This window comes from Helianthus annuus, chromosome 6 (genome assembly GCF_002127325.2).
Source record: "Helianthus annuus cultivar XRQ/B chromosome 6, HanXRQr2.0-SUNRISE, whole genome shotgun sequence".
Taxonomy (NCBI): Eukaryota; Viridiplantae; Streptophyta; class Magnoliopsida; order Asterales; family Asteraceae; genus Helianthus; species Helianthus annuus.
In genome coordinates this window covers 24579439-24604142 of record NC_035438.2, presented here as the reverse complement: position 1 = coordinate 24604142, position 24704 = coordinate 24579439, and the positions used below count along the sequence as shown (strand labels likewise).

Here is a 24704-nt window from a genome sequence, read left to right as displayed (position 1 = left end):
CGATCGGCTAGCACCTTGCCAGCCGATCGAGAAGCCCACTCGATCGGAGCTCCCAGCCGATCGGCTGCCACTTTCCTCTTTTGGAAGCCTATAAATAGGGCTGTCATTGTCATACTTTCCACTTTTGGAAAGCTCTGACCGAACCAGCTATCTTCTTCACCTTTTCTCAGATTTCTCTCAATCCCGGTAAGTTTTCACTCTAAATCTTGTACGTTTTTGATCATTACTTGATTCTACACCTTTCTATCTTTCAAAACTTGGATTCTAACCATGAAATCACCAAGATCTAAGTGTTCTTGGGTGATGTCATCATGGTGTTCTTGAAGAACATCAAACTTTGACATCATTCAACCATGAATAGCTTAGATCCAACCGATTTCCACATAAACAAGTTAAGATCTATCATAGATCTGAACATTTTCATAGTGTGAGGGATTGAAAGAAGGGTTTCCAACTTTCTTTCAACTCTTTTACACTCAATGCCTCCCATCAATAGAAACGGAGCTTGAACCGGCTAACTAATCATTCAAATAGTTACAAGGTTCAAGATTTGGGTTCTATGAAAAAGGTTCACCGATTTCGGGTTCAACTCTAAACCGACATTCCGAACCGTTCACCGGCCGGACTTGGGTGATTCCTGTTCGAGCCAAGGGAACAGGTAGGAACGAATGTTAGCATAGTTCAACACGTTGCCAAGATACCTTGAAAGAATGACAAATAAACAAACAGCCAAGTGTTAGACGAAAGGCCGACCAGGTCAGAAATGCTGGCCGAACGGCTAGGCTGTTCGAACAACCCAGCCGATCGGACATGCCAGCCGATCGACCGGGCCAGCCGATCGGCTAGCACATGGTCCCACACTTTCGAAATTTCATGAGGAATAGTATTGACGAAGTAGTGTTCGATCGAACATGTCACTCGATTGGTAAACATTACTGTTCGGATCATGAGATACTATGCTTCAACACTTAATCGTTTTCACAACTCGTTTGTAGTAGGGAATGCCCGCCGATCGAACAGACTGTTCTATCGAGTGACATTCAGTTGAGGACCACTTCTTAAATTCCTAGCTGATCGAGTGAGCTAGGCGATCGAGTGAGCTAGCCGATCGAGCGCTCGATCGATCGAGTTGAAAGGTAGGAACACTTCAGTGTTCTCAAATGCTGCAACGAAAACTTCAAAAGTTCAAATCCTCAAACACAAACACACCAGAGGAAGAAACAATCCACTCGAATGGTCCAGCCGATCGAGCCAACCGGCCGATCGAACAGGACTGTCCAATCGGATATACCAGCCGATCGAACAGGCCGTCCGATCGAACCTGCCGTTCGATCGACCAGCCTATTCGATCCATTCCCACTTGTTTACTTTCCACGTTACTCATTGTTGTGCTATCGAACTATTCAGGCTAACCCTACTCTCAGCGCTCCCTTCAATCCATAATCAATCACTGTGAGTATACTCGAACCCTTTTTGCTTTAGCACTTTTGGGTGTTACATACGTTACTTATCAAAATCACATCGAACACACTATACAAACTATTTGAACGCTAACCGATTGCATGTATTACGTGATTAAAAGTATGCTTGTTATTATGTTTACACGTGGAAAGCTGTCTACCTGCCTTAGCAACGTAGTACTATAGTTTGGACTCAGCGCCCGTTTACCCGAGGGTTGTTAAGGACAATCTACTTGCATGATTTACGGTGGTGATCATGTATTGCGAACTGTCTCGGACAGTTAACCCGCAGTCACTGGTATTGATAGGTCCATGTCGATAATTTACATGCATCATTGCTATCTGTGTACGTGCTGGTTATGCGTAAACTATTCGAACTCTATATGCTACTATCAAACTTGTATGCTCACCTTTACATTTTATGTATTGACTTTATTTTAACGTATGTGACAGGTGCTTAAGTTGCTAGGATGTTTAGGTGCATGGTGATGAAATCAAGGCTAGGGAGTCTAGAAACAATAAACATTTGTCTGTAATAAATTATTAGAGCTAGGATGTTTAGAGGCCGACTAGGCAATAAACGGAATTACTTGTCTTGTTGCTTTCTGTGATAACTTGTTATTTATTTGGGACACGGTATGGGACGTGTCATTTAAACTAAATTTATATAATAGTTGTTGTGGAAACTTCTGGACAATCTGTTTCGCTCAGTGCCGCGCACCGATGATTCCGCCATCGGTTGGGGTGTGACATTAACGGAGTCAAAAAATTTTATATTAAACACTATTAAACATAACATAATAAAAATAAAAACCAAAACAACAACACATAATATTCTAAAACCATATCCTAATAGCCTCCCACTCTGAGACATGTTTGAATTCATGTCCCTCTTCATGACGGTAGTTGATGAGGGCCACGGCCTTCTGATCGTTCTCACCAAGGTCCGACATTTCTGTCTCCACTCTCTTGAAATATCGATCAAACCTCTCACATTCCAACTGCAGGACACGGAACCTGGAAGATAATGCGTCAATGGTCTGGTTGTGGTCCGGACCACGTAGTTGGACGAAAATCTGTTGAACACGACGCCAAAGCCCACCATGTCCTCGTCGTGGAGGATCGGTCATGGCCTCCTCCCATGCTTCGCACAGAGCAATATCTTCAACATCAGTCCAGGAGTTGGCCATTTTTTCGGGTCGTTGACGGCGTCGGAGTTGTAGTGAAATGGCTGAGAAATCTTTGCAAACTTTGAAAATGGCGGGTGGTGATAAGTGATAAGTGAACGGGGTGAGGGGTTATATAGTGGGGTAAATGTGTGCAACGGTTAAAAAATTAAACGGCTTTTGAGTTTCCCTTTTTTTTATTTTCGTTAATTATTTAAGCGTCAGTCAAGCCTCAGGGGAGCGTCGGTCAAGCCTCGGGAAGCGTCGGCCAAGCCTCGGGGGAGCGTCGGTCAAGCCTCAGGAAGCGTTGGCCAAGCCTCGGGAGCGTCGGCCAAGCCTCGGAAGCGTCGGCCAAGCCTCGGAAACGTACACAGGGACGCATTACAAATTTTTATGCGTCGGTGACTAACGCATTTTGGTAACGGAAACGGACGCTTCAACATGTCGGACACGTGTCGCTTGAAAGGAAACGGACGCTTCAACATGATAGTGGGACACTTCCGAGGTTGTGAAGACGTTCCAAAGACACAGGAAGGTGACAAAATTGCAAAGACACTTGGTCAACTAACATTTTGGTAATTTTCCCATAAAACAATCTAGCCAAACGAGGAATGAGTCAAATTGGTTGAAAGCAACTCAATGTTTATATATAATCCATATACATTAGAACTTCTTTAGATTAAAACTTAATGACTCTCTCTCCTCGTGACTTGAGTCTATTTAAAAAATATTTTTTCAATATATTGATAAGATAATATGTTTTAGAGATTTATAAGTCCTAGATCCCATCAATATTATTTAATTAAAAATCTTAGTTATTTTTCGATTGATATAGATAGACCATATCGATTATACAAATAAGAAACTAATATAAGTATTATACAATATGTCACGAGTGAGTTGATAAACTAACAGAAAACAAGTACTGTTTGTAAATTTTTTAACACATCCCGTAAAACTGATGGGTATATAATCTAGTAAATAAATATAACCAGACTTCATTAAAACCAAAAACAATATTATTTCCCTTAATATTTCTTAGGCCGCCAGAGTACCAGATACAAGAAAGGTACGTGGGTCTGGCCATCATCATGGAAAAAAAGGGACCGTTCAAAAAGAAGCACATGATCTAGGAATATAATATCAGCACTAGAATAACGACCATGCTAGGTTATCTCCTATTTATACACATGCACTTGTGTTACTCTTTCTCATAACCAACAACATACACTTTATTAAGTTCTACGAAACAACCTTGAAATGTCGAAGAGCAAGATTCTTGTTGTGGGTGGCACAGGCTACATTGGCAAGAGGATAGTCAAGGCTAGCTTGGCTCAAGGCCACCCGACTTATGTCCTTATGCGTCGAGAGATCGGTTATGATATTGATAAGCTTCAAATGTTGTTGTCGTTTAAGGAACAAGGAGCCCGTTTGGTCGAGGGTTCGTTCTCTGAACATCAGAGTCTTGTGGATGCTGTGAAACAAGTTGATGTTGTGATATGCACCATGTCCGGGGTGCAGTTTCGGTCACATAATATTCTACTTCAACTTAAGCTTGTTGATGCCATCAAAGAAGCAGGAAACATCAAGGTATGTATTATGTAACAACTTCAACTCAAACTTTCTAAAAATGTAGCAAAGATTCTTAAAACACTAATTAAAACACTTGTTGTATCATTTGAGTTGCGACTTTTATAGGTACAAAATAATTTTTTTTTTACAATTGGTTTCTTGAAACAGCGGTTCTTGCCTTCCGAGTTTGGTATGGACCCTTCGCGAATGGGACATTCACTCGAATATGGAAAGGAGACGTTTGAGGACAAGATGGTTATACGAAAAGCCATTGAAGACGCTAAAATTCCATATACATACATTTCTGCTAATTGTTTTGGGGGTTATTTTGTTGGCAACCTTTCGCAGCCAGGCTCCCTCATGCCACCAAGGGACCGAGTGAGTATTTTTGGCGATGGGAATCAGAAAGGTATGACATAAGACATAACATGTACCATATGTATTTATGCGATCCTCAACATAATAATAATTCTAAGCGCGCGCACACACACATATATACATATATATGTGTGTGTGTGTGGGGCTTATTTTCATTGATGTTCTTAAATTCTTTAAAATTTGTGTAGTTGTTTTCATGGATGAGGATGATGTTGCAACATACACTATCAAGACTGTAGATGATTCTCGCACGTTGAACAAGACGTTGTATCTTCGACCACCCAAGAACATTGTTACGCACAACCAGTTGGTTGAAAAATGGGAGAAACTTACGAATCAAACATTCGAGAAAGTGCACATATCTGCTCAAGACTTTCTTGCTTCCATAAAAGGTGCGCATAAGCCATCTTTTTTAGGTATGGACGAGAAAGCTATTCAAGCGGGACTTGCACGCATCTATCACATTTACTATGAAGGTTGTTCGATGAATTTCGAAATTGGTAACGAGGGAGAAGAAGCTTCTAAGCTCTATCCGGAGGTCCAATACACTAGTGTTGATGAGTATTTGCAACGATATCTCTAATTCATGCCACTATAAATGTACTATCTCCTAGTGTGAGAATTAGAGCACAAATAAATCATACTTTGCATATCAAAATTAGTAATGACAGCTTATTATTTCGTTTATAAATACTTATAAAGTCCTCAAGCCTCAAGGGAGTGAAGAGACATTCCTTGGTTAAGGTTTGTGCCTCACAACTAAAAGATTGGGGGTTCAAAACTTCAAATAGTGTAAAATATAAGTTGTGATGTATTTATTTATGTTAAAAAATCTAGATAACTATTATTAGAAGATATTAATAAGCAACTTATTTGTGCATATGATAGTTGGACAATTGGCTTTGGGAGTCTTTCAAAAAAAAAAAAAAAAATTTTCCTTTCTAACCTTAAAGTTTTAAAGTTTGACAATTTAAGTTTAAACTTCTAATTTTTATTTCTTTTTTAACCTTAAAGTTTTAATCTTTGACAATTTACCCTACAATTTTAATCTTTGACAATTTAAGTTAAAAAATTTTAATATTTCTTTCCTTTTTAACCCTAAAGTTTTAATCTTTGACAATTTAAATTTAAAGTTTTAATCTTTGGTAATTTAACCCCTTTGATTAATTTGATTCTTTTACTTCTAATTCAAAAGTTTTCATCTTTTGCGATTTAATCACTTTGATTCTTTTTTACTTATGTGTTGTAATCTTCACTTTGGTGGTTTTTCAAAGAAAAAATAGTTATGCATATGGTTGTTGTAACTTTGGCATTGGAGGTTTTTTAAAAAAAATGATTTTTTTACTTTTCATCCAAAAGTATTTGATAAGTTACTTTTAACCCAAAACTATTTGTTTTTTAGTTTTAACATTAAACCTTTTATCTTTTGCAATCTATACTCACAACTTTTTTACTTTCAACTTTGGTCCTTTATAGTTTTCATTTTCCGCAAATTTTTCGCTTTATGCTTCGTTCTAAATTTTGTAACTTAAAACATCGCAACGTGCGTCTTTGGTTTAGCGTTTTCACGTTTCGGTCTAAATTTTGCGAGTTAACACGACGCAACGTACGTGTGTGGGTGAACGTTTTTACATCGTCTATTTTTTTCCTGTTTGACAGGTTCAACATAGCGTGTGCGTCCTAAATCGACTTAGTTATAACTAAAAAATCCCCGCCGCATTGCGGCGGGTCGTAATTCTAGTTTACAAGAATTTAGTTATGAATATTTTAAAACTGGTACAATAAAATTTTAAATTAAACTAAACTAATAAAATCAAACACCAAATTGGACATTGAAGTTTGATATCATAAATTAAAATAACAATTTGATAAATCTGAGGCAGTCAAGTTGGCATTTCTCTATGACTAGTAAAAGAAATATGAAATCCAATATGTGTCAAGTTGGCTTTTCTGCATGACATCTAATTTTTTTAACGGCTAATGGTACCCACACTCCTACTAAATCACATCAAATTTCTTACCTTAGTTGGGATTGAACCCAAATCTAGCAAGATCCTCTACCAAGTGAGCTAACACCATATTGGCAATTTAAAATCCAATACATGTATCGGGATATAAAGAGAACACAAATAATAGCAAAAACAAAAATAGTAAAAATAATCAATTAGTTTTTTAAACATAAACAAATTAGTTTTGTATTATAATCAACACATGTTCTATTTTGGCAATAGTGGAGAGTTCAAATGAGAAGAAATTTTTTGCAAGAAGAAAAAAAAAACAAATTTCAACCAATAAGAATGCTTTATTTTACTTCATTCAATATAAGTATTTAATGTAACTACAAGGGTACATTGGTAAATCTACATTGGTCATTAATTTGTAGTCTTCCTCTTTAATAGCTAATACATTAAATTTTTTGTAACTTATCTTCAAAATATATATTTTTTTCAAAAACATAAAATAAAATAATTTAAAGTGTAGAATAAATTATGAGTTGTGTAGGACAAATTACGAGTTGTGTAGGATAAATTTCAACGTGTAGGGTGAATTTCGAAATATGTAGGATAACTTTTGATGTGTGTAGGCAAAAAATGGTTAATGTGGAGGATAATAGACTTTATGACTAGTTAATTAGTCAAAAATGATAATAAATGAGATAAGTGAAAAAACTATTTAATGTTTTACAAAATTACCCTTTGTTCTTTTTCTTCTCAATTAAATTTTCTTCTCAAATGAATCTTCCCCTTTGGCAATATAACCTATGTGTAGATATGTAGGTAGACGATACAAAACTGAAAAACATATGAATAAATTAGGTTGATTTGTTTTATGCACATAACATACATACGCCTATGAACTTAGAGTGCGTTTGATTCGCGAAATTTTATTATGAACCGGAACTTGTCAAAGGAATAGAAATCTTAATGAAGTAGATTTAGAATTGAAAATTTTCAAAAGGAAGAATGTAATAAAAATTTGTAATGGAGTTAAGTGACAAAACAATCATCAAGGAATCAAAGTCTATCAATGTGGTCACAACCTATCGGTTGCACCACCGTTGAAGACGGCGCCCCACACCTCCCCCTCACCACCCACCCGACCCCGATGACACTCTTTGGAGGCAATAGCGAAGTGGCTGATGCAACAACATTACTTGGTTGGATATTCAAATTGCTTAATATCTATTCGGTCAGAATTGGTTGTTGAAACTGATTAATTCAGTTTTTACCCAAAGCTATAACCGAATTCATATTCAGTTATTTAGTTCGGTTAACCGTGTATATAATTTGGTTTGGTTTGGTTCAGTTTTCAATTACGACCGAATAAAAATGCAAACCGAAACTGAATTAACCGATAAACGAACCTAACCACTACTCCACCCCTCCTCATTATTTTACTTTGAGTAAACTGCAATTTTACCCCCTGAGGTTAGGGGTCATTGGCACTCTTACCCCCCTAAGGAAATAATTGCAATTTTACCCCCCACTGTTAACTGTTATGTTGCAATTCTACCCCCCGGGCTTCAATTTTGTTGACTGGTCAATAAAACCATGGGAGAGTCAAAGGTCAAATAGGTAATTTTACTTTAATTAGTGGTTTATATATTATATAAACCCTTAAACTAAACATAATCTCACAATCTTACCCCCTAAGCTTCTTCCATCCTCTCCTTCACCTCCGGCGATCCTTCACCTCCGGCGATCCATCCACCTCCGGCTTCCATCCACTCCTTCACCTCCGGCGATCCTTCACCACCTGTTTCCACCTCCACCTCCACCACCGACTTCCAACTAACAATGAGTGAAGAGAACCCCATCCTTCCACCTCCACCTCCGGCGACCACAATGGCGACCACACCTCCGCCGATGCACATGGTTTCCGGCGACAACAACCGTTTCCCCTTTTGGTCGCTGCTGTCAGGTATAAACCGATCTGTGTGAACAAGTTAAAAACAAGGGGGTTATTGAAACATCCATCTTTATGTGTTTGCAGTGGACATGAGGATTTGGTGGTCAGTCCGATCGATTGTGGTCTCAGTGGTGGTGAAAATGCGGGGCCGCCCTTTCCTACACTTCCAATTTCCCCCGCAGCAGGAAATGGTTGTGTAAAACTCTAATATATTAGGATGTTTTGGGTTAATATGTAATGTAGTTGACTGTTAATGTGGGTTATATATTAGGATCTTTTGGTATGTTTAATTGTACAGGTTATATTTTGGTATGCTATTGACTGTTAAGTTGCTGCTATTTGGTTTGATCAAAGAACAGAACAGGTTATGTTTGATCATAGAACAGGTTATGTTTGATCATAGAACACATTGACTGTTAAGTTGGTTATATTTGACTGTTAAGTGGGTTAATGTTTGATCACGACATAATGTGGGTTAATGTTGGTTATATTTGACTGTTAAGTTCCTGCTGTTTGGTTTGATCATAGAACAGAACATAACAGAACATAACACATTGACTGATGTAGAGGTGCTGATGCATTTGCACTTGGTGCAATCACCATCACTTTCAGTCCCTTGCATAAGTGAAAGAGGGTGTTCGTGATCTTGAGTCTCATGAATGCTTCCAAACTTTATATTCACCAAACCAGAAACACTTGTTATGCTTAACCCATAGTTATAGATATATGTGTTGTTTTTAGGCAATAATATGGATATGCAGGCTTCTACAAATGCAACAGACTTGTACAATGCATATAGGTCAATATGTGTATGTTGAAAGTCAAACAGGCTTCTACAAATGCATATGGGTCAATAGGTGTATGTGCAATTTGACTTATGAAAGTCAAACATGCTTGTACAAATGCTTATGGCTCAACATCAACATTTGTCATTTCTAAATTTCGACATTACAAACTTGTTTGAATTCTGTTTGACTTGACAGTGAACCAGTCAAATGCTGAAGGTTCTTAATGGTTTTTGAATTGACAGTGAACCTGTTTGACTTCTTCATGGTTTTTGAATTCTGTTACTGTAACGCCCTGCGTTTTCAAACATCCTACATTTAGAAACCTTACGTGAAATTCTATCTTTGGAAATCTTGTGTTCTTATAACCATTCTTTCATCGTAATCGTTGTAAAATACGGAACTTGCTTCGTAAATAAAACTTGTACATTACACTTTTTACCTAGTTAAATCATGTTTTATTTCATATTTCACCTTGTTACAAGTTAGGGGAAACATTGTTGCATATTATTACACAACTTAATTAACAAAATTACTCATTATAATGTTTTAAAAAAATAAAAAAATAAAGAAATATGGCAGCCCAATTCAGCAAAATTCAGCCCCATATAGTTGGGTTTTGTGGGCTAGTTTCAAGGTGTAACCCCTTCTAAACACTTCCAAAGCCCAACCCATTGAAACCCTAATCCTTCCCCCTATAAATACCACTTATAACCAGCCTCCCTACCACTTTTGCAACCCTAAAAACTCACAAAACATCCACCAAACCGTAGCTGAAAGCAAGGGTTCGAGTAGATTGACACCCCTTCACGAAAATGAGCATAACTCACTCAATTCTTATCCGATTCACTCGATTCTTTTTCCTACTTGCTTGTATAATCATGGGGTTCGATTCCTAGACTTCTCCTTGGAGAAATCAGACCTGGAAATGCCCCGAAATAGTCCATAAACTTTCTGTTTGTTTTTATGTTCATCAAAAACTTGTTTAAACCTATGCAACTTGTGTCTAACACATCTCATACCTATGTCCTAATGCTTACAACTTATCCCATGGTTGGTTAAGCTTAAAAACAAGGTTGAGACATTTAAAATCAGAGGATTAAACCTCATAAACTTGGTGTTTTGTTTAGGGTTTTTAACCCACAAGTCATGTCAAACTTTGTCTTTGATACATGAGTGATTATGGAACAACTTGGGTTGTCCAAACATACAATCCTCACATGATTTGATGATTTCTCTTAGTTAGTGTGTATATTTCTTATTCTTTATTGTATGTTCATGACCCTCCTTGGTTGTTTTTTTTTACATCAAGTGTAGTGGTGAACACATAGAGGTGCCTAAATGGAAGACTTGATCTTCCTACCTCCTACATGACTTCTATGACATTTAGAGGTACCAAAATGAAGATTTTAATCTTCTACCTCATGCTTGAACTATTGGACATATATTATATAACCTAAATATATTATTCGAATAATCGAATCTTTGATGATGAACTAGTGTTCATATGTCGGGGTACTAGATTACATCATCCTAGACTATGATAACTTGTCACGATTCTAATGGAACCTTGTTCCATGAAAACATCTAAACTCCTTCGAGTTTCCTAGTGTCAAGAACAAGCATCATATGTACTAAATGATTATTTTCCATGTTATTCTCATATCTTATTTTTATGTTGTTTTAAACACCGAATCTCGACTCTAAACATACTTGAACCTTAACCCTTATACATTCGGACTCTAAATCTCTACTCGTCAACAATTGGATAATCGGAAAACATATGCAAACTTGGTGAGTATACTCGTACTTTTCCCCTTTTACTTTTACCACTTTTGGGGTGTAACATGTTTACCTATTGAAACTTACACATGAACTTTTGTCTAAACACACGAACATTCCTATAACAATGCTTGTATATGTGATGGCTTGATACTTTAAATTTGGGTGATTCTTATGTGTTGAACTTATCATTAACTTCGTACGAGCCAAACCTTGACATATGTAGCGCTATAGGATTAACGACCCGCCTCTACTGAATCTTTGGTTATGTCATGAGCAAGTTGCGTTTTCTTGGTTTGATATGTTAGACACATGCCATGTTTAAATGTTTATCTTGAATCACATGCATGCTATGAGGAATTGTTCAAACTTATCTTTTGCTATGTACGTATCAAACTTGTATACTCGCCTTTGCTTTTGCATGGAACTTTATTTTAAACATGTTACAGGTTGAGGACGATGATGCTATGAAATGAAGTAGCGTTGATGCCTAGATACACATATAGACGTTAGGGTTTAAAATGTTGTATCAAAATTTTGTTATGTTATCATGTTGTTTTGTTAAACTTGTCGTATTTGAATTTCTTGTAATGTTGACTATTTGAAGTTATGAAATGAAATGAAATTTGGATTTTCTAAATATTGTCACAAATAGCGTTATGATGTCTCTAGCAATCTTCACACTTCGTCTCATCCCGATGTTTCCGCCATTGGTTGGGGTGTGACAGATTGGTATCAGAGCCATAACTATAGGGAATTAGGAAAAGTAGGAATGCTTTAGCCTAGTCTATAGTTTTAGAACCTTATTCGTATGCTTTGCTTGGACTACTACATGATACTTTATTTGTTACTTATTTATGCTCTTTTAAACATGTATGTTACTCATGTGTAATATTCGACATGTTATTCTTACGCATTAATGCTTGTTTTATTATGTGTTAACACTTGTTTCGTTGTTCGATTCTTTATGTGTTATTCTTGACATATTTCTCTATGTGTTAATACTTGTTTTATTTCATTATTTAAGTATCATCCTTGATATGCTTTCTTATGTGTTTATACTTGTTTGTGTATCTCCTTCGACATACACTTCCCTCATGCATTTTACTCGATTATTCTAAATCCGACAACACTCATATTGTACAAATGAGACGAATTCACCAAAATAGGCGTGAAACCCACAATTTGGTGAACGACTCTCAATCTACCTATTCTTTTTTTACACGAGATATCGCGATTAAGCTAGGAGTGAAATCCACATCTTAATGGTAAATCTCAAATTTCAAGTTCTAGTGGACCCTCGTCAACACGTCGAAATTAAATTTTGACCCGACGAGTACCAACCACACTTAGGATACGAAATCGTCAAGTTAGGGGTGAAACCCGCACCTTGTCGACTAGTTCCACTCCTTGGCATTTTTTTCATAAATCCCGCCAAGTCTCGAAATTTCGATTGATTTGGGACATGTAGTAACCGGAAGGGTAAATACCGTTAACCGACTTGTCGGCGAGAGTATTTTACCTATTAGGCCAAAACATGCTCCTCAAATTCAAAAGACTTTTCGACCACTTTGGTTAGTCAAAGTTCCGTTTTGGAACACTCCAAACTTTGGTCAAACATGTGTTTCTATTGTTCATTTTATACGATGCAATCTTTCAACCTCGAGTTTACCTTTGATTTCTCTTTTCACACGCACAACATATCGAACCTTTTCGATACATTTATATATGCATGATTTTCATATAATTTAAATTCATATTCCTTGTAACAACTAGTGGAGAGGTATCATCGAGATTGGAGTGACTTCCTTAGCTTGACGATTGACTCCACCCCTCTTCCCTTAAAACGACCTCACCAACGAGTTAGGGGTGATTCCCTTACTTAGGTGACCGTTACCCAAAACTTCTCTTTCAAAATATTTTATTATGCAAACCCGATCATGTTTTATACCTAAATCATTTATCATTATTCAAAATACCTACTTATACCGATTTCAAAATACATTGTTTATCAAACGTACTTCTTATTCTACCATCCATTTTCACTCAAATCATATACACAAGATTCTTAATCATGTCTTTACCGTTTTACTACATGAATTTCCAAACCTTACGAAATGCTACCTATCAATTTAATCGGTCTAATGAATCTCTTGCCCATGAACTTCACATCTGATTTATTAACTGAAACACGTTCACATTATATCATCATACTAGAGACTTCCACTCTTAATCGAAATGAAACTAACCTTTCTCAATTACTTATAAGACCTCATAGATGTTATATGACCGTTTACCAAATACTCTTTCCAACATCAATAAATCCTTTGTTAAAATTATTTTTAAACAATCACTAAGTTCTTTTACTAAATTTCTTTTCTTTTCTAAGGGTCGACGTTTTCACAAGAACTTTCAAAGTCCAAAATTTTCATGTTTTGATGCAAATGAAACAAACCCGTTATTTAAAAATAAAAAAAAATAAAAAAAACCTTCTCTACAACGCTTAACTCGTCATCCAAATTTCAAAACACGTGGGCTAGAAGACTTCATGGGGACCGACAATTTTCAACATACGTGAACTCCTTTTTTTTAATCAAAAGTAGCATTTCAATCATTACAAAATACGTTAAGCATGACCAATGAGTACTTTATGTTCCTTTGCATATACAAACTATATTCTACCTTTCAAACCAAGCTCAATCTAATTTTGATTCGACAAACTCAACGTTTTGTTTAAACAACTATACATGCACATCATCATACACATTTTAGTCGATATCTCGCGATAACATCATTTATATCGTTCGTATCTACATACTTAACCTTTTTTTTTCTCTACAATGTCTCAACGTACACCATATACGCAATATTTATTTTTCATACCTACACCTATGTTCATACGTTTTATGCTTGTACTCATACACATACTACTTATACGTTTTACGCTTCTGCTTATACACATACTACTTACACGTTTTATGTTTATGCTCATACATACATGCGTATTCATACTTAAACTTATGCTCATACTTTCATCCTTACTCATGATTCGTACATTCGTACCTATACGCGAGCGTAATCCGAGGGATTCGCTTACGTGGGTCCCATACATGCTTAAACATAAACATGCTTACATACGACATTCTTCTACGTACACATTCTTATTTTCAAATTCATGTATACCTTGATTCATACATAACTAGTACAAGCTATGTGGATCATGCGACAATCAGTATAATCGCGGGTGCACACGGGATTATAGTGATAGGCGTATGAGAACCATAGAGTGTACTACTGTGTATGGTAAGACACGGAACGTAACATGACCCCAAGTAACGAAACGGACGTGATGTGGTTAAAACATGGTGGATACGCCGCTGGTACTTCCTATATATAAGTGTTTTCACCATGTTACCAAACTTTCGTAAAACGTGCCATGAGAAATTCAGTGTGTTGCAGACCTTTTGGACCTAATACAACTTCACGCAACTCACAAACGCATTATATCCGATTATTCATGACGAGACTTCATCCTTAACACACTACGTTCATCTATCCAACACTTATGCTATTCACATACTTGTACTCTTTAAGAGTCATTCGTTCATTCTATACTCGTATTATTTTATACAAAACTCGTTCGCAATCCAGCTTGTTTAAACATTTGAGTCCTAACTTACCTCGTTACCTATAAAATAGCCTCCCTATTCTTGATTCTTGTGAAACTATACTTAGTATACCTCTATTGCTTTATTTAAAGTAACAAACCTTTTCGTTCCTCTCAATAAACAGGTTTTACGAAAGTATGATTTTTTTATACTATCCTTAAAAACTTCCCCTTGCAAATCTACCTTGACGTTCTCCAAAATTTGGTACTTTTCAAAACTTTCAAACTTCCCAAGTTTCAATTCTTAATGATCACCTTTATGCCAAAAACTCTTTCAAGCCTTCCTCTTGAATAAATTTCGGGACGAAATTTCCTAAAGGAGTGGAGACTGTAACGCCCTGCGTTTTCAAACATCCTACATTTAGAAACCTTACGTGAAATTCTATCTTTGGAAATCTTGTGTTCTTATAACCATTCTTTCATCGTAATCGTTGTAAAATACGGAACTTGCTTCGTAAATAAAACTTGTACATTACACTTTTTACCTAGTTAAATCATGTTTTATTTCATATTTCACCTTGTTACAAGTTAGGGGAAACATTGTTGCATATTATTACACAACTTAATTAACAAAATTACTCATTATAATGTTTTAAAAAAATAAAAAAATAAAGAAATATGGCAGCCCAATTCAGCAAAATTCAGCCCCATATAGTTGGGTTTTGTGGGCTAGTTTCAAGGTGTAACCCCTTCTAAACACTTCCAAAGCCCAACCCATTGAAACCCTAATCCTTCCCCCTATAAATACCACTTATAACCAGCCTCCCTACCACTTTTGCAACCCTAAAAACTCACAAAACATCCACCAAACCGTAGCTGAAAGCAAGGGTTCGAGTAGATTGACACCCCTTCACGAAAATGAGCATAACTCACTCAATTCTTATCCGATTCACTCGATTCTTTTTCCTACTTGCTTGTATAATCATGGGGTTCGATTCCTAGACTTCTCCTTGGAGAAATCAGACCTGGAAATGCCCCGAAATAGTCCATAAACTTTCTGTTTGTTTTTATGTTCATCAAAAACTTGTTTAAACCTATGCAACTTGTGTCTAACACATCTCATACCTATGTCCTAATGCTTACAACTTATCCCATGGTTGGTTAAGCTTAAAAACAAGGTTGAGACATTTAAAATCAGAGGATTAAACCTCATAAACTTGGTGTTTTGTTTAGGGTTTTTAACCCACAAGTCATGTCAAACTTTGTCTTTGATACATGAGTGATTATGGAACAACTTGGGTTGTCCAAACATACAATCCTCACATGATTTGATGATTTCTCTTAGTTAGTGTGTATATTTCTTATTCTTTATTGTATGTTCATGACCCTCCTTGGTTGTTTTTTTTTACATCAAGTGTAGTGGTGAACACATAGAGGTGCCTAAATGGAAGACTTGATCTTCCTACCTCCTACATGACTTCTATGACATTTAGAGGTACCAAAATGAAGATTTTAATCTTCTACCTCATGCTTGAACTATTGGACATATATTATATAACCTAAATATATTATTCGAATAATCGAATCTTTGATGATGAACTAGTGTTCATATGTCGGGGTACTAGATTACATCATCCTAGACTATGATAACTTGTCACGATTCTAATGGAACCTTGTTCCATGAAAACATCTAAACTCCTTCGAGTTTCCTAGTGTCAAGAACAAGCATCATATGTACTAAATGATTATTTTCCATGTTATTCTCATATCTTATTTTTATGTTGTTTTAAACACCGAATCTCGACTCTAAACATACTTGAACCTTAACCCTTATACATTCGGACTCTAAATCTCTACTCGTCAACAATTGGATAATCGGAAAACATATGCAAACTTGGTGAGTATACTCGTACTTTTCCCCTTTTACTTTTACCACTTTTGGGGTGTAACATGTTTACCTATTGAAACTTACACATGAACTTTTGTCTAAACACACGAACATTCCTATAACAATGCTTGTATATGTGATGGCTTGATACTTTAAATTTGGGTGATTCTTATGTGTTGAACTTATCATTAACTTCGTACGAGCCAAACCTTGACATATGTAGCGCTATAGGATTAACGACCCGCCTCTACTGAATCTTTGGTTATGTCATGAGCAAGTTGCGTTTTCTTGGTTTGATATGTTAGACACATGCCATGTTTAAATGTTTATCTTGAATCACATGCATGCTATGAGGAATTGTTCAAACTTATCTTTTGCTATGTACGTATCAAACTTGTATACTCGCCTTTGCTTTTGCATTGAACTTTATTTTAAACATGTTACAGGTTGAGGACGATGATGCTATGAAATGAAGTAGCGTTGATGCCTAGATACACATATAGACGTTAGGGTTTAAAATGTTGTATCAAAATTTTGTTATGTTATCATGTTGTTTTGTTAAACTTGTCGTATTTGAATTTCTTGTAATGTTGACTATTTGAAGTTATGAAATGAAATGAAATTTGGATTTTCTAAATATTGTCACAAATAGCGTTATGATGTCTCTAGCAATCTTCACACTTCGTCTCATCCCGATGTTTCCGCCATTGGTTGGGGTGTGACAGTTACAACACTTGATGCCATACACACAATGGACATGTGAACCTGGTTCTGGATGTGTATAGGTTCATGGATTCTGTTACAAGCCTGTTTATATGGATGTGTGGTCAACGGTGGCTGAGTGGCTTGAATTCTGTTACAAGCCTGTTTATATGGTGGTGGAATCGAATATGGATGGTGGCGGGAAAGGTTTTGGAAGTTGCAGGGGGTAATTTTGCTTCTAACTACAAATTCTAGGGGGTTATAAGAAAGGGTATTTTAGTAATTTACCCCAAGTCAACAGTTTAGCCAACATTTTTGATTCTAGGGGGTAAACATGCGACATAACAACAAACGTTGGGGGGTAAAACAAAAGGGTAAAATAGTCTTTTCACCCCCAAGTCAACAGACCGGTCAACAAAATTGAAGCCGGGGGTAGAATTGCGACATAACAGTTAACAGTGGGGGGGTAAAATTGCAATTATTTTCTTAGGGGGGTAAGAGTGCCAATAACCCCTAACCTCAAGGGTAAAATTGCAGTTTACTCTCTTACTTTTTATTTTTATTTTGTTGAACCCCTCCGCCGCTCGATAACGTTTGACGATAAAAACATAATATTTTCGAACGATTGTTCATCAACATAAAAGTTTTAGCTGATTCAATCAAATCAACGACTTCATCTTCTTCATCAATCATCTCCTAATCACAGGTACTTTCGCTTTCACTGATTCCTCTATCAAAACCCCCCAATTTCAAAACCCTAAAACCCCAAAAAAAACCGTTCCTTTCTGATTACAAATTAATAACATAATTCATTCATTCATTCAACTGCAGACAATAACAAAATGCCCCCTGCGTTAATCAACGCAAACCCAGTTGTATACGAGAAGAAAGAACGCCCGGCTAGAAGCAGACCCGGTGATGCCGGTTTTGATGAATATTCAACTGAACTTATTGATCAATTAGAAGTTTTTGATATCCTTTAAGTTTTTTACTTTTTCATTATATCATTCATAACATTTGTATCTTATGTGGGAGGGATCAGTTTGAAATCATACTTAACTGCTATCTGCATGATTAGGGGTGCCAAGATTCCGTAAACCGAACCGAAGAAAAGGGAATTGAATTGTGAATTTGGTTTTGGGTTCGGTTTTGATTGGGTTCCTAACCGTATCCGAATTATGAATTTGATTTTCGCCTTTTCGGTTCTGTTTTTGGTTCCACAAATGTCTCTATCAAATAAACCGAATAATCGGTTGAATTCTGTTTGGTTAGACATTTTTTAGTTTGGATCGGTTCGGTTTTCGGTTAGGACCAAAAAAAATTCGAACTTGAAGATATCTGAATGGATGAACACGTCTTAAATGTAACATCCGTATTTGGTTTGTATCATTCTTAATGTTCTTACACCATATAAGAGATATTAAAGATCCGGAGCATCCGTATTCGCTAGAAGAGCTTAAGGTGATCACGGAAGATGCTGTTGAGGTAGATGACAAGCGCAGTTATGTTCGGTAAGCTATCTTTCCTCCCTGGCTTTCGTGTTAATGGTATTATTAGGAAGTAAAAATGAGAAATTTGTTTGTTTATTTCAGTGTCACTTTCACTCCAACGGTTGAGCATTGTAGTATGGCGACTATAATTGGGCTTTGTTTGCGGGTTAAACTTATGCGCAGCCTGCCTTCTCGTTTCAAGGTATTGCTACAGCTCTGTTTGAAAATTTTGCAAGAAATTTAGTGTTATATATCGGGTCACCGACCCGTTCAATTGAACCAAGTTGCACTGACCACAACCTGATATATCACACATGCATAATATATTAATCCATGCCCACATTCCATGTTTATTAAAAAAGTCCACCACTTTGTTTCAGTTTATTTCTTTTATGCTATTTAAAAATTAAAATGCAGGCAGTACAACTGAAAAATAGCTAAAAAGGAATAAACTGAAACAAAGTCGTGGGCTTTTTTAATAAAACATGGCACGCGGGCACTTTGTGGATTATTATATTATGCATGTGTGATATATCGGTCGTGGGTTGGTGCAACTCAGTTCGATTGAACGGGTCGGTGACCCGATATATAACATTTAGTATATTTGGATTATGATCTAAACGGTTCCCATGAAATATGTCACCTTAAGTGTTGTTGTATTGAAATAGTTGATACTTTTTTTAAAGAGTTAAATGCCATTTTAGTCCTTGTGGTTTGGGCCATTTTGCCAGTTTAGTCCAAAGGTTTGAAACATTGCCATTTTAGTCCAAATAGTTTTAAATGTTGCCATTTTAGTCCACTGGGTTAACTCCATCCCTTTATTTTGTTAACTAGAAGGGCATTTCGGTCATTTTATATGTAATTCTGTTAACTAGAATGGCAATTCGACCATATAAAACGATCGACTTACCCTTCTAGCTAACATAAAAAATGGACGGAGTTAACCCAGTGGACTAAAATGGCAACGCTTGAAACTATCTGGACTAAAATGGCAATGTTTCAAACCTTTGGACTAAACTAGCAAAATGGCCCAAACCACAGGGACTAAAATGGCATTTAACTCTTTTTAAAATATGCTAAGGTTTTGCATAGGATCTACCAATTAACATTATGAAGTTACGTAGATTGTACCTTGCCTGTTCCTATTGTTTATCTTTTATAAATCTAACTTTAAATATATTGTTAAGGTGTCATTGTTGCTTCTAATTGCATGTAAATATGGTTATGATGTATTCTTTTGAACTTTTTATTCTTTCTGTTTTCTTGTCCTAAAGTTAGAAAATGTTGGCTTGTTTAGGTTGACATAAAGGTGGCTCCTGGGACTCATGCAACCGAAGATGCAGGTCTGCTCCCCCCCCCCCCCCCCCCCCCAATTTAACGGGTCAATTAGTAACCAAGTATTGGTCAATGGATGCATTTAATTCACTTTAGGAGTATCTAGCTCATTTGACTCATTTCTTTTATAGCTAATATAAACATTTTTACCTGTGACATGTTTTTTTTGATAAAATTTAAGCTGAACGGGCCCCTTTTTGTACGAATTTATTGAAATTGGTTAGCTCTAGAACCGATAATAGTAATTCTTGAAATGGGTTGTTTTAAAAAGCTTCATTTAGAATGAATTTTGAAAAAAAAAAAAAAAACACATGTGCTTCTTGCATTGTCTTTTTATTTGTGTTTTAAGTTACACCCTGACATTTATCGCAAATGTAAACCTGGTTAATTAAATTTTGCCTGCACCTGTTTCTCGACACCCCTTGTGGCGCATCCATTATAGTTACATCAATGATAACCTCAGTTTTAGTAGTTAGAAATACTTTAAAGATTTGGATACGAACGCTAATATTCATTTTCTTTTTGCAACTTTACTTTGTTTGGTATGCAGTGAACAAGCAATTGAATGATAAAGAACGTGTTGCCGCAGCTTTAGAGAACCCGAATCTCGTTGATATGGTTGATGAATGTTTAACACCATCTTATGAATGAATGTTACATCTAATGCAAGAACCAATCACTTGAGAATCTCATTTGAGCGAGTATTTGTACGCCTGCAGTTTTCTTTTAGCAACAATTTGTTTTTTATATCTATATAATTGTATTCTTAGTGATTTTTATTTGATGTACTATATAAAAGTTGCTATTCTTTTTTGTTTGAGCTCAATCACTTACATAGAAACGCCGTTTATCCAAACATGTCTTCCACACCATTGGCATTTTGTTCACAGGCTTCCTCACCATTGCCAGATTACAGAATGAGTGGATTTTTTGAGTTTGAATTCAGCGTTCGAGATTATGAATCGGATGAGTATGGAGTTGTGAGCAATGCAGTCTTTGCAAACTACTGTCAACATGGTGAAAGAATCCCAGATCATAAGATTCACCAACTGTAAGCCAAACATCTAATTTAGGAATACAAAAGTGATGTAATGCAGTTTTATTATATTTATATTGTATAGGAATAAATATCACAATTAGAATATGTGTTCTTGATGATTCAAATGACTATTAAGTTGTGTGGTGTGGTTTAGCGTCACCTACCACCTCAGCATATGGCGCCTCAAAACACCGCCCCTTCACCACCAAAAGGTGGCGCTATTGATGGCATAGCCATGGTCTTGGCGAGTTTTAAGGGCCGGATATGTGGTGACCACTTTTCAAGAGCCAATCACCTTTTTACTTTATCCTTATTAATAGGTAAAGGGGCTTCATCACATTGCATGGTAGTTAGCTACAAAGCCCCCTGTCTACGTGGCGTTGATGTGGAGTGATAAAGTCCGTAGGGGCTTTATCTCCCCTTTCATGCCCTTGTAACGCCCACGGGGGCGGCGTTGAAGGCGTTATCAATCCATTTCGCGTCCCTATAATATCCGTTACGCATCAACAACCCATATCTTTTATTATGTTGAAACATGCATAGATTAGTGCTAGTATTGTTAACTAATATAAAGTTGGGGTTTATACATTTATAGTTTGGTTTCCTTTGTTAGACCTTCCACTATAATTTCTACATAATACCTTTGAGTTGCCTTTGACTATAAATTCGAATTACTCACGTTTTTGTGGCACCCCACACGCCGGGTATATTACAAGAATACAGTTTTATGCCATAGAGAGTGCGTGGTTTATGATGTTGTAGCTATATTGTGAAGCATCACCCAACTATTGTTAAATTCTTTTTTAAACGATGAAAGTTTCTACTCTACTTTGCACTTGACACCATTTCAACCCACAACCAACACCACTTACAACCCGAATGGCCCTTCGGGGACTATTGTTAACGATTATGGTTATTGAAAACCATATGTTGCACAATATATGTGAAAAGTTAACATAATCTATAACCCGTTATTTATTTTTCTTGTTTTGCTTAGTTTCTTTGTTTTGAGAATCGAAGGAACATCAATCTACGTAATACATACGCTCTTTTATTTTGGAAGCTAGAAAAACGAGATTGATCGAAGGAGAGGTAAGATGAATACTTTGGTGAATATGAGAAATCAAGGTTTTAATTGGTCTATAGATCAGATAAAAAATGTGCACATATATGAGACATGTAGGGGTGAACATGGTTTGTTTTGGTTACGAGACCAAAATGAACCTATAACTGATGTTTTAGTCATCCGATTTTCATAATCGGTAGGTTTAGGGTATAAACTCTTCTAGGGAATCAGGACCTGAATCAAAAATAAAAAAGATTATGGCACCAACAGTTGATTCTAGTCATCACTTATGTTATGTATATGAGAAGGGAAATCAATAACTTACAATTTGCTAAAGATTTTGGATGACCACCTGCAGCTAAATCACAGCATTCCTTTCCTCTCGCGGCACCTGCAATTATGTCATAATTTTATGCTTCCTCTTTAGCAATGCGTTAATTTTCATGATCATATAATATACAAGTGTAAGTACCTCAGTCAAGGTGGCTTTTGGAGACCTACTTAGCAAATAGCTTTTTACTTCAATAGACACAAAAAATCTTGTTTGCCACAAATCATAACTTTTTGGAAGAAGCCTCAAACTCTCTAAGTTAGCAAGCGGCGAAGGTTGGTGTGAGATTAGTTCCACAGATGAATTCAGAAGCTGTAGAAAACAACAACAACAACAATCATACCCAGTAGATCCCAAAAATAGCTAAACTATTGGTAGGGTCTGGGGGGTGGGATGTAGGCAAACCTTGCCTCTATCCTAAGAATAGAGAGGCTGCTTCCTGAGAGACCCCCGGCTCCAAAACAACCAACAGCCAGATAGACGAAAGAGAGATAAGTATATAGCGTAGCAGTAGTCAGATATATCATCAGCAAACAACATGTAGGCATAGATACAAGAAAATCATCATATGTAAGGTCTACCTAAAGTGAAAAAGAAATCTATCCCCCCCCCACCCCCCCACCCCCAAGACAAAGCTAGGACCCGTCCATACCCTCCCCTACAAGTCCTTAACCTTAATCCTACGTCTCCACGAACTCCTATCCTGAACCATGTCCTCGGAGAGGTGCAACTCTACCAAATCTTGCCAAAGTCGTTCATCCCAAGTCAACTTGGGTCTGCCTCTACTCCTCCTTCCTTCCCCTGTCATGGTTTCCATTGCTCTAACTGGTTCTGTCAACTGCCTCCTCTTCATATGCCCAAACCATCTCAATCTCCCCTCTTTTAATTTGTCCGATATACTAGTCACTCCTAAGCATTCCCTAAAAACCTCACTTCTTATTCGGTCTAAGAAGCTGTAGAAAAGTGTATTAAAAAAAAAACTATATACAAATAGATGATATTGTTGCATGGTAAGAAAGAAACCTGAATGATTTCCATGCTCAATGACAGAAGTTTGACATAGTGGAACTCTTGAAGCAGACTAATAATAGTAGAAGCATATGAATTGCTTAGATTGCGATCGTATGCACCGCTTAGATGTACACTGTCGAAATCGAGGAGTGCTTTTTCCAAACAAGGGAAACCATCTGTTGAGAATTCGAAAGGACAAGGACCTCTAACGAGCAAGGAAGCAAGCTCGGGTGCAGAAACTCATAATACTCCATTATATCCTAAAACAGTCAGATTTTTCAATTGAGGTGTAACCACATTGATAGTTCTTGTCCCAATAAGGTCAGATTTTGCAATTGATTTTTCAAGCGTGAGGTTAGAAAGTCGAGGATGACAAATCGTTGACACATCCGGTCCAGTCACTTTGCAGCCTAATAAGGTCAGATTCTTCAAGTTGGGGCACATGGAGAGAAAACCATCATAAAACGAGATAAAACGAAGATGTAAAGTTGTTAGAGATGAAAACTCTTGTGCTGATGTGAGTACAATCTCATCGCAACGACTAGGAGGCCGGCTTAAGGTGAGACGTTTGAGAGTTTGAGAACCTGGAAGAGATGCAAACCTGGGCTTCAAGTCATCATAGCTGGTCCCATACACACAATTAATGTTGACATGATCGACATTAAAGGAGAATGCATGGTTTATGATCCTTTGGCCAACGTGATGGGCATGTTTTACACGAAGAAAAAGATTGAAAGAAGACAAGGGAAGTTGATTATTGCGGCGAGAGAGAAGATGAGTAACAAAGTTGGACAAGTTGTGGAGTGTTTTGAAATGGAGAGTTGAAAGAGTAAGAGTGGGAAGTGAAGTCCAGAGATAGCGCCATCTGGGAGACAAAACACTAGATCTAACAGCATATTTTAAACAAACACAAGACAGGATTTTAAGGAGGAGATCATCTGACAAACCACTTAGTCTGTCATCCATTCTCAAACTAAACTAAGGAGATTGGATATTACAGACTGGATCGAAGTAAACTATAAGGGCGTGCGGGGCACAGTTCGGTGACCCCTTTCGGGGACCGAATGTGCCGATCGGTGGGTGGCGCCAATCACTCGGGGACCGATGAGAGGGGAGGAAATTCGTGGGAGAGGCACCGATGAGAGGAGAGGAAAGAGAAGGTGGTCCCTATCAAATCAACCAA

The 24704-nt window shown here is 36.9% G+C and overlaps 3 protein-coding genes and 1 long non-coding RNA gene across 4 annotated transcripts; 2 read left to right on the top strand and 2 right to left on the bottom strand.

The window, feature by feature from the left end:
- The first annotated feature begins 3846 nt into the window (after positions 1 to 3846).
- LOC110865009 (isoflavone reductase homolog) lies at positions 3847 to 5267 on the top strand. Its single transcript, XM_022114197.2, has 3 exons — positions 3847 to 4216; positions 4367 to 4607; positions 4765 to 5267. The coding sequence occupies exons 1-3, from the start codon at positions 3887 to 3889 to the stop codon at positions 5157 to 5159; spliced, it is 966 nt and encodes a 321-aa protein (XP_021969889.1). The 5' UTR covers positions 3847 to 3886; the 3' UTR covers positions 5160 to 5267.
- Positions 5268 to 17793: 12526 nt separating this feature from the next.
- LOC110865010 (protein AE7) lies at positions 17794 to 20891 on the top strand. The gene is made up of 6 exons (XM_022114198.2): positions 17794 to 17955; positions 18081 to 18221; positions 18655 to 18760; positions 18842 to 18941; positions 20037 to 20082; positions 20625 to 20891. Exons 2-6 carry the CDS (start codon positions 18092 to 18094, stop codon positions 20723 to 20725), a joined length of 483 nt encoding a protein of 160 aa, XP_021969890.1. The 5' UTR covers positions 17794 to 17955; positions 18081 to 18091; the 3' UTR covers positions 20726 to 20891.
- Positions 20892 to 22273: 1382 nt separating this feature from the next.
- Positions 22274 to 23112, bottom strand: LOC118479734. The gene is made up of 3 exons (XR_004860334.1): positions 22916 to 23112; positions 22652 to 22822; positions 22274 to 22570 (listed from the first exon to the last, which is right to left on the bottom strand). It is a non-coding gene; the product is annotated as an uncharacterized LOC118479734 (long non-coding RNA).
- Positions 23113 to 23168: 56 nt separating this feature from the next.
- Positions 23169 to 23775, bottom strand: LOC110944534. Its single transcript, XM_022186194.1, has 2 exons — positions 23654 to 23775; positions 23169 to 23463 (listed from the first exon to the last, which is right to left on the bottom strand). The coding sequence occupies exons 1-2, from the start codon at positions 23773 to 23775 to the stop codon at positions 23169 to 23171; spliced, it is 417 nt and encodes a 138-aa protein (XP_022041886.1).
- Positions 23776 to 24704: the final 929 nt, after the last annotated feature.